At 42.6% G+C, this 10,380-nt stretch overlaps 1 protein-coding gene across 1 annotated transcript; it reads right to left on the bottom strand.

Moving 5' to 3' along the window:
* Window positions 1–4,531: 4,531 nt before the first annotated feature.
* LOC308340435 (uncharacterized protein C2orf66) lies at window positions 4,532–10,109 on the bottom strand. Its single transcript, XM_080799633.1, has 4 exons — window positions 10,073–10,109; window positions 9,227–9,358; window positions 7,025–7,223; window positions 4,532–4,766 (listed from the first exon to the last, which is right to left on the bottom strand). Exons 2-3 carry the CDS (start codon window positions 9,344–9,346, stop codon window positions 7,044–7,046), a joined length of 300 nt encoding a protein of 99 aa, XP_080655759.1. The 5' UTR covers window positions 9,347–9,358; window positions 10,073–10,109; the 3' UTR covers window positions 4,532–4,766; window positions 7,025–7,043.
* Window positions 10,110–10,380: the final 271 nt, after the last annotated feature.

Below are 10,380 nucleotides of genomic sequence, written 5' to 3'. Positions count from 1 at the left end.
CGCTGCAGCCGCTGCGCTCTGGTTCCGCGGGAGCATCTGGTCCGGCTTCCTTCCGGGCGGCGGGAGCGGGATCTTCTGGTGGGAGCCCGGGGCCGGGGACCTCGGCTGCTGCACGGGCTTAGGCCTCGTACTTAAGATGATTGGGGAGTTTAAAAAAAAAAAAAAGAGAGAGAGAGAAAGAAAGAAAGGGAAGGGGGAAAAAAGTGCTTAAAGAAATTTTCCTTAATCTAGATCGTTTCCCTTAATTCTTCATTAGGATTCCTACTTCTAATTCTGAACGCTTGTTCCTTAAACTAATTTGAACTTTGCTGTCGTGATTATTTTCCTACGGTAACCGTCCGCCCTGCCACAGGCATGTTTCATGTTCCTATGTCTCCTGCCGCAGAAGGCGAAAGTCCCCTCCGGGTTCGTGCTCTGCGTCTCGTCTCCTCCCCCAGCGGTAGCATCGGTTTCCCGTCTCCGCGGATCCTCAAACCCTCCCTCGCCTCGGGGGGTCCTTCCTTCCCAGTGCGTGAGTTAAGTTTGTCAGGACTCCTCGTTCCACCGATCAGTCCTACCCAAGTTTTCTTCTTTTCTTGACAAACTTTTAGAAAGAATCAAACGCTTGCTGTAATTACCGTCCACTCGTGCTCCTTTATTTACTCCAGGACGGGTACTGGCTTCTGCCTATTCCACGCGTGGCCCCAAGTAATCCTTGAAAACGGATGCTGCGATTCTCAAAGCCAAAGTCTTCTGTCTCATAAGTAGCAGAGCCAGGATGTGAACCCAGGTCTGTCTGACCCCAAATCCTCTCTGTGTGGAATTAATATGGCACATGGCCTTCACGGGCTGAACGCTCCTGTGATCTGTATTTTACCTTGGATCGTAAGGATTTCTCTACTAGAGACACAGTCAGCATCTTGAGAACAGTACTACCGGATGCATCTTTGTGAACTCTAGTAATCTGTGCGTAAAACGCACTTATGAATTAAATTGGATGGAATTGAAGATGTGTTGGAAATGGGCAAGAGCGTTGAGGTATGGGGAATGCATCTTGACATAAAGCTAAGTTTAAAGACAAGTTACAAGGAGGCTGTCACTTACGCATTAGGCCTCTTGGTTACAATCTGGATGAGGATAAGAAACAATAGGATGGCAGGATGAGAACCATGACCCCAAGACTTCCAGCTGAGAGAAAGATACCTCACAGCTAGATGTCACCCCCTTTCTCATGATGAAGAATCCTCAGGACTCTACCTGGGTGTGAAATAGGGAGGCTTGCAGGGTAGGTTGGATAAGGTTCTCAACAGAAATCATTCACAGGGAAATTCTCTCCTAAATTTCTTCAGGCAGTCAGGGAACTGCATCCAAGAGGAAGTCAAGGGTCTGGTTCTAACTCTCCTAGGGGAAAAGAAGGGAATCGAGGGCAGGAAAGATGTTCACCTCATAAGAACTCTCTACAAAGACCCAGATGGCTTAGACCAACCTGTCTCATTGTTCGTTCCCTGGAATATGGAATAACAATTGTGAGTCTGTAGATTCACATTGAAGAGAATAGAGAACAGAGAGCAGGGGTGGAAAGATAGCTTTTACGCTGTTGATAAAAAGACAACAGATCCAAAATGGAATCACTTGTGCTAAACCCACATCACAAAACCAAGACTTAATACCTTAGTTACAGTTTGAAACCCTTTCAGGAGTGGAATCTTAAGCCGGTCCATCTGTAATTACCTGGTCAGCACTAGCAAGGTGACTTCACTGCATGATAGACCTCTGCTATCCCTCAGGGGAGGTGATCTTGCCACAAACAGTCCACTCTTTGCTGGTAACTTCCTTGCCCCACCTTTGTCTGGCTACAAGTCTTTGACTGTGGACAGCTCTTTGGAGCTCCTATTTTTTAGATGATGTTCAACTCATGGCTCACTGAATAAAGCCAATAAGATCTTTAAAATTTATTCTCAAGTTGAATTTGGTTTTAAACATGGAATGACTTGTGGACGTGAGAGTTACAACTCAGACTCTAGCAACATATCTTATAAAATTGTAATCATCCTGTTTTTCTTTTCTCCATTTCCTGGTAAGTGATTTCTCCCCTGGTGAGTCAGAGGTGTCTGCATTACCTTGAGATGAAGTGGAATTGTTCCAGAAGTAATGAAAATAGTAAGAAGAAACCTTTCAGACATTCTGACTGCTTTTGGGAATCAAATGAAATGTCTGTAGAAAGAACATTGAATTTGTGCCAGGACAATAGAATTAAGAGTATACACAGGGAGAAGGTGACTCTGTCCTTTCTCCTCGTCCAGGGGAGGAAATAGAATGGGTGTGATCCTTTTGGGGAGAAAATTTTTGCATAATTCTCCCACTTTTCTGCAAAAGCTTGTGACAACGTTCAATCTGGGCTCTATTGTCAAAGATGTCTGTAGAGCAGTCAACCTTGAAAGAGAAATTATCTTTCTCTGGGGCAGAGGACAGATTTGTTATGTGACCAGTACCATAAATATAATGTTTCTCTTGGGGCAAAGTTTGGGCATGTTGCTAGTAGCCCCTTGTAAGAGTGGGACTTTCTAAGTTTGGGGTTCCTCAGCTGTGGCACAAGTGCAATATACGTGAACACACCTCCGTGTGGCTCCTGTGATACTTGGGGGATAAGGAGAGCCAACATGGATGTAAAATCATGCTGTCTGCAGCGCCATGAGTAATAAAGTCTCTTGTCTCAGCCCAAGAGGCTCACGTGTCGGACAGCATCTGTGAAACTGTAGAAGGATAGTGTGTGACTTACAAGTAGAGCAGAACTTCACACCCTAGTTCTTGACTCCCCTAGATCTGGGATAAGGGACAACTGGACATGTCCAGAGAATGGAGTACTCCTCCAAGAGGAACGGAGTCATGGTTGAAAGGCTGTCAGAGTCCTGTGTCAAGAATTACCACGGGCCCCTTGAGAACCTGGATCACGTGCAAAACATTAATTTTCGTTGGAGGAAACGTGACACTTCTGCTGTTTTCCTAGCAACGGCTCTCAGCCAAGAAGAAAATCACTTCCCCAGTGGACTTCTAGCAATCGATGTAGGGAAGTTGGGTTTTCAGAATAATAGGGCAGGTGTGGGGAAATGACTGATATACAGTGTCTGAGGACCAGGTGTGCTCAACGGTCATGCAAGTGGAGACTTGTCCTTCCCCAACAGCCAACGGTACCACCATCCCGAAACTCCGGTCAGGACAGAGTGCAGGCCTTCCATCAACAGCTGCCTTACAACAGTGAGTTTTCCAGCAGAAGACTGTGTGCTCCTGCCCTGAGACTGTGTAAACAGCAGGCAGAGCAGGCAGAGGGAGAAGCAGGCTCCCTGCGGAGCAAGGAACCTGATGTGAGACTTGATCCAAGGACCCTAGAATCATGACCTGAGCTGAAGGCAGCCGCTTAACCGACGGAGCCACCCAGGCATCCCTCAAGACATATTTATTGAACACTTGCTATGTGCACGGCACTGCGCTAGGCCCTGGAGAAATAAGAATGGCTTGGGTATGATCTCTGCTCACAAAGACATCACAACAGTCCAGGGAAAACAGGCACATATACAGCTTCTTAAAACGGAACAAATTAGGGGCGCCTGGGTGGCTCAGTCGATTAAGTGTCTGCCTTTACCTCAGGTCATATCCTGGGGTCCTGGGATCATGCCCTGCACTGAGCTCCTGCTCAGGGAGAGTTAACTTTTCCCTCTCCTTCTGGTTTGCCCTCCTGCTGGTGGGCACTCTTTCTCTCTCTCTCTCTCTCTCTCTCTCCCTCAATGAAGAAATAAAATCTTAAAAACAGGATAAATTAAACCAGATGCAGAAATCTATTTTTGCGTAAATATTTTATTATTGATATTGAGTATCAATGAGCCACGAAAAAGCTACAGAAGACTGTTGTGGAATATACAGACTAATGTTACTAGGACGCCGATGTTTGCCATGTAGTACAATGCTCTTTTTGTAGGAATCACAGAGAAAATGATGGAGCTCTCCATAATGATACCAGAAAAGTAGCTATCCCAAACGAAAATATGAGAAGCAGAGTGATTCAGCCTGCATTGGTAGGGAGAGAAGATTGGTGGTAAAGGAAGGGAATTCCACCCATCTCTACTCTCCCTTCTTAAGGATGTGTGTGGAGAAAAACTAGAGCTGGAGTGTGTGTAGGATATTCGTGTAGCACAGTGTCCCCCTCTGAATATAGTGGCGGGTAGTATCTCCTGGAGACCCTGGCAACTCCTAGAATCCCAAGTGCTTTTCCTCTCCATTTCCACTGACCTGTGGATATTTATCACTTCTTCTCCCTTGGTATCAAACGGGGAGGTCTCTCAATAACGTAGGCTGAAAGTGGGGATGCATCTTCTTTTCAGGAAAAAGATAGATTTTAAGCCCAAATCTCCATTACATAGAATGAACTATAGTAAAAATGAGCAGAGTCTCTTCCAGATAATTTATTGATAAAAGGTAATTCGCATACATGTTTTAAAGAGAAGCATAAAAGAAATGTAATTTAGAAGATTCTCATCTCTTCTGCCTGCGGTGTTCTTCTAACTCCTACAAATAAGAGCTCTACGTTGGTGTTTGTGGTTCACAGAACAGAAAAAAAGACTCCAAAAATATGGACATAAGTCACATATGTCCCAAAGGTCAATCTATTTATATGTAAGTCTGGAAATGTAGAATAAAATCGCTATTAACTGACAAATGAGTGGAGGGGAAAAAAGGTTTAGCCACGACCATGACTGAATTTTTCTAATGAGAAGCTTCATCTGTTCTTTCACCTGAAAGAACAAGAAAATGTTATCACGGACTAGAAAGTGAAGATTATGCAAGCAATACAATGACCCTCTTGTTTTTCTTTCTTGTTCTTTTTTTTTAAGATTTATTTATTTGAGAGAGAGAGAGGCAGAGTGCGGTGGGAGGGTCAGAGGGAGACATAAAGAGACTCTTTGCTGAGTGCAGAGCCCAGCCTGGGGCTTAATCCCATGCCCCCGAGATCTGAGCCAAAACCAAGAGTCGGCTGCTCAACCGACTGAGCCAGGCAGGCGCCCCTGTATTTCTTTTCTAATTGGAGATGTTAGGACGGGAGCACATGTAATTATGAACTATTCTCCAAATAGAAGCTTAGTTTCTCTTACCAAGTTGAACAATGCCTATTACGTTACGATACTACCCACTGGGTGCTTTCTCTGTTTCCTGCCCTTAAACATTACCCCATTCCGTGCTCACATGATGTTATTTATTTGATACTTTCTCTGACACTTCCTGTGAGTTAGAGATCAGTTTCTGCAATTTATAAATGAAGAAACCAAGGCTTCCAACCAACTCGTATGCAATTCTGTCTCACGTTGAAGCAGGCACTGCGGTATTAACAACTGTTCTGTTTTAGTGTCTAATAGCCTAGGGCCTCAGTGGAGATAATAACCAAGGGAACCCTTCATTAACATCCTCCTGTTTATTCTGATTAATTTCTCATTGTGGGAGCTGTCGAGTGCATATGCCACATGGTAAATTGCATTTTCCTGTTGGAATAGCAATCATGATTTTAAAAAAGCATCACATTTAAAAAGGAAATAATAATCAAAACCCTTTCACATGCACAATACAGTGCAACATGGTATGCTTCCCCACAATTTCATCTCTACCTTGTGGAAGAATGGGAGTAGATTTTATTTATTTTTTAATTTTTTAAAGATGTATTTATTTATTTATTTGGGAAAGAGAGAGAAGAGCTGAGAGAAAGAGAGCACAAGCAGGGGGAGCAGCAGAGGGAGAGGGAGAGAAGTTGAGCAGAGAGCCTGATGCGGGGCTCGAACCCAGGAGCCTGGGATCATGACCTGAGCTGAAGGCAGAGGCTTAACTGACTGAGCCACCCAGGCGCCCCTGGGAGTAGATTTTAATTATGATTTAATTCCATTCATTATTCAGTCAAACAAAAAGCTAATAGACTTGAATCACAACGTATTTACTTGGAATGCACCATACCTGGGTTTTTGTAAATGGTGAATATTTATTTGATAGGAATGCTAAGGTAATATGAACATCAAAACTCAAATCTTAACCACAAATAAATTTCTGGGTTTTTTTTCTATGAGGAAAATGCCATCTTTACTAGTATTTTACTCCCCCCCACCCCGGGTGAGGAAGTACAAGTTCAAATACATGTTTATTACCTTTTTCTAAGAAGAACGATTTTTTAAAACTTTTCTATTAAATCCAACTGCATTGTTTGACATTTTTCTTTATATGTGATTTCCCACATAACTTAGCTATATGATCTGGTATTAAAAAAGGATAGGTAGAAGTGTATAGTATTCCACTGTATTTAGAGTGATAATTCAAGGGAAGCCTGTCTGGCTCATTTGGTAGAGCAGGTAACTCTTAACATCAGGGTTGTGAGTTCAAGTCCTATGTTGAGCATAGAGATTCCTTTAAAGAAAAAAAAAGTGATAATTCTTTCAATATAGCTCTTCCCAGAAAACTATGCTTAAAAAATCATAAGCTGTCATTTCTTTCTTTTTTTAAATTTTTTGTGTTTTTTTAAACATTTTTAAAAAGATTTTATTTATTTATTTGACAGACAGAGATCAAAGTAGGCAGAGAGGCAGGCAGAGAGAGATGGGGAGCAGGCTCCCCCCTGAGCAGAGAGCCCAATTTGGGGCTTGATCCCAGGACCCCGGGATCATAACCTGAGCCGAAGACAGAAGCTCAACCCACCGAGCCACCCAGGCGCCCCTCTTTTTTTTTTTTTTAAAGTCCCAACATGAGGCTTGAACTCATGACCCTGAGATCAAGACCTGAGCTGAGATCAAGAGATATCTAACCGAGTCACTCAGGCACCTCAACTATTATTCATTTTTAAAACCAGACCATGAAATACTTGAACCAAATCCAAATACTAATAATGATGATTATCATCAGAACTGAGAACATATTTCTATGAAAAAATAAAAATCATTTTTTAAATAAATACTTTCAAAATCTCTTTTTGACTGAGTTGCATAATTGGACAGATTCTAGGGATGAAGGGATAACTTACCCGTGTTCAGCGGAAACGCTCAGCCTTTGACGTCATTAGGAAAGGAGTTTTTCTGCTCTTCATAATCTGCAAATGCAGAAGCAAGAAGTTCTGACTGGAAAGAGAGAGCTCTAGGGTTCCCATTCATGGAGAAAGTGTCTGGAAACCTTCCGAGATCAAGACCTCTTCCCTTAAAATATGCCTGAAGGGTTCTGAGAAACTGAAGAGAGAAAGAAAGTATTCAATGCCATATGTAAATTACACATCAAAAATACTCAGAGACAGATATTTTTTCCCTCTCTTTTTCCCCCTCTGTGAATTGACTCGAGAGCTAATCAGCAGGTGGAAAACCCAGAAATAGAAATACACATTTTGGCTACTTCTCCTTCCCCTCTGATGTGAAAATCAAAGGCAGAAGAAAAAATTATTAAATTTCCTTACTACTTACAGCCCATTGACAAGTCCTTGGAGCAGGCAGAGGGACATTCCTCTAGGGACTCAACTGCCTCGATGTGGATACTCTGCTAAGGGCAAAAGGCAATCTTAGCCCAACGCCCATAATTCTGTAAGTTACTTTAACATATAAAAACTCCTTTGGAAACTTCCTTTATCTCTACCCCCCAAGATCCCTCTTGGCAATAATCCCCCAGGTATATGACCCACCGATACACATCTGAAGGGTCTCATGACTCAGGTTGTACAGTAATAAAGGACCTTTTCCCAATAGTAGCTAGCCCCCTCAAGATCCTGGAAACCTCACTTACAATGTTCCTTAGAGACTGATGCTATCCCTAACCCCCTCCCACCTTGACAGTATACAATGGGCCACTCCTCAGGACCCCGGTGCAGCTATTTCGGCCCATGGGTCCTGTCCCCGTGCTTTAATAAAATCACCTTTTTGCACCAAAAACACATCCAGAATTCTTGGCTGTCAGCTTCAAACCCTGACATTCTTTCCTACATCACCCTCCACTGTCCTTTACCTGTCTTCTTTCCGATAGTTCAACATTAAACAAGATAATTAAACATTCTTGGTAGATATTGAGAGAGGAACATCATTTTTTTTTAACAGCATCATAGTTAGAGGGTTTATTGTAAACCACCTCTGAAACACTTAAGTTAGGGATTAAACTGAATTTCACAGTGATCAGATCTCCGTGCCTCCTCTCTGACTGAAGGTGAGATCCCAGGCATTGTTTTCTACACTAGAATTTTAAGAGGTGCATTTTCCAGCTTTCCTTTAGGAAATGGATACATAGAAGGTTGCAAAGGGCTACTTGGTTGTTTTAACCTTATACTGTCATACTTCACATCAGTTTCCTTATGGAAACTGTATTTTGAAATAGTAAGGTTAGCATGTTAATTGTATTTGGCACGTTTTTAAAAGATTTTATTTATTTATTTGACAGAGAGAGAGAGAGAGAGATCACAAGTAGCCAGAGAGGCAGACAGAGGGGGTGGGGGGAGAGCCGCAGGAGGGGCTCGATCCCAGGACCTTGAGATCATGACCTGAGCCGAAGGCAGAGGCTTTAATCCACTGAGCCATCCAGGTGCCCATATTTGGCATATTTTTAAAAGAGAATTTTTGCTAGTGTTTTGAATTCTTTTTCCAAGATAACTTTTATTGAAAATAATGTGGGGAGGGGGGCTCCTGGCTGGCTCAGTTAGTGGAAAGTGCAACTCTTGGTCTTGGGGTTGTGGGTTCAAGCCCCACATTGGATGTAGAGATTACTTAAAAATAAATCTTCAAAAAAAGAAAGAAAATAATGCCTGGTAAATCAATAAGAATGCAGGTCAATTTTCAGTTTTTCCAATTGAGCTTTGCATGTGTTGGTCATATGAGAATCTGTTTTATCATCAGTTCAATCTGAACTGTGCAAAAATCAGTTCCCTGCTATGTTCTTGATTTTGTATATCTATGAGAAATCCAGGCTATAGGTCAATGCGTATGTGAGATCATTTACAAGTGTAATGTGCTGTATGAGTATAAAATCATCTCTAAATATAAATTCGCTTCTCCCCACAGAAACATGTAAATTGGCCAAAGGAACGATAGGGTACCAGCCACTAGGCTAGCAAAGCCCTTGACCAGTCCTGTTCAGGAATCTTCCTGGCACGTGGCAGCCTCCTCTCCACTGCGCTCCAGCAGACTGCAGCACGCATGCGTCCAAAGACGTGCCAATTTCACCCTGTAGCCCAGCAGGTCCCAGTGCTTGCTCTTACCAGATCTCGGTTTCTGGGGTTGTTGAATGACTTCCATTTCTCTTCGTTTCTCAACGTGGCTCCATGCACAAGCCCAAGTAGCACCAGGGCAACGCACAGCAGCAGGAAGGCTTTGGGCATGATGGAATGCAGCTGAGAAGAAGGAAGAACCAGGGAGATGTCAATGGTAGAGAGAGAAGACAGAAAGAGAAAGAAATGAAAAAAGAGAAGGGAGAAGAAGAAGGTAAAAGAAGGGAAGAGAGGAGAGAAGGGAGGGCAGGAGTGGAAAAGAGAAAGAGAAACTATTTTAAAGAGAGACAAGAAGGAAGAAATAGTATATTTGTTCCCCTGAATTTTGCAGCCCTCTTTTTTTCTACGTTGATTTGCGGATGAAGAGCCCCCCCCCCAAATTCAATTGATTACCTCAAAGGAGTCCATGATGATGAGAATATTACCCAGTGATAAGCAAAGCAATTATGATACAACCTAGAAAGTCTGAGTATGCCTTTTCATCTTTTAAAAAAAATGCACTTTTTCGTCTCCAGAGAAAGTGCAATTCTTAAAAAGCAAAAAGAAAAAACCTTGAATTACTGAAGTGTTAAGATAGCAGTCTTGAAAAATGACGAAGGAGGAGGAGGAAGAGAGGAAAGAAAAGAAAAATATGAAATATTTTAAAAAATGAAAAAAAAATGAAGCAGGAGGAGGAAGAAGAGAAGAAAGAAAAGAAAAAATATATCCCAAACTGAGAATATACTGTACACACAAGTCTGAGACAGACACATAGCACACAGGCATAACCACAGATTGTTTCCCACCCCAGTGTGTGAAATGGAAATGAAACACACAGGAAAGGCTGATGAAACTTACCCGGAGTTGGGTTTTGGCCGGCCCTGGTTGGCTACCTTGTTTACAATCTGCAAAGCAATTCATGGCTACTTATAACCAGTGGACCGGCTGCAGGTGGGAGTCAATGACGTGAGCAGGGGGAATCGAAAAATAATGATTCCATTCTCATAAAAATAATGATTCCATTCTCATGCATGGCACCGAAGACCCTTGAGATTCACGTCTTCAAGCTTCCTCAGGGGTGACAGTGAACTTATATGTCTTATAACTACAGTGGCCGCTCCTCTAACCTCTGAACATTTTATGTGGCTTTTTATGAAACGCACAAG

Source organism: Martes martes, assembly GCF_963455335.1.
Source record: "Martes martes genome assembly, chromosome: 3".
Lineage (NCBI taxonomy): Eukaryota > Metazoa > Chordata > Mammalia > Carnivora > Mustelidae > Martes > Martes martes.
This window is presented reverse-complemented; position numbering and strand designations above follow the sequence as displayed.

Bases quoted from the DNA above. Each gene is read 5' to 3' on its own strand.
- LOC308340435 (XM_080799633.1), bottom strand. From the start codon at position 9,346: ATGCCCAAAGCCTTCCTGCTGCTGTGCGTTGCCCTGGTGCTACTTGGG. The intron at 7,224-9,226 runs GTAAGAGCAAGC...TTCTCTCTTCAG, and splicing joins ACCCCAGAAACCGAGATCTG to TTTCTCAGAACCCTTCAGGC.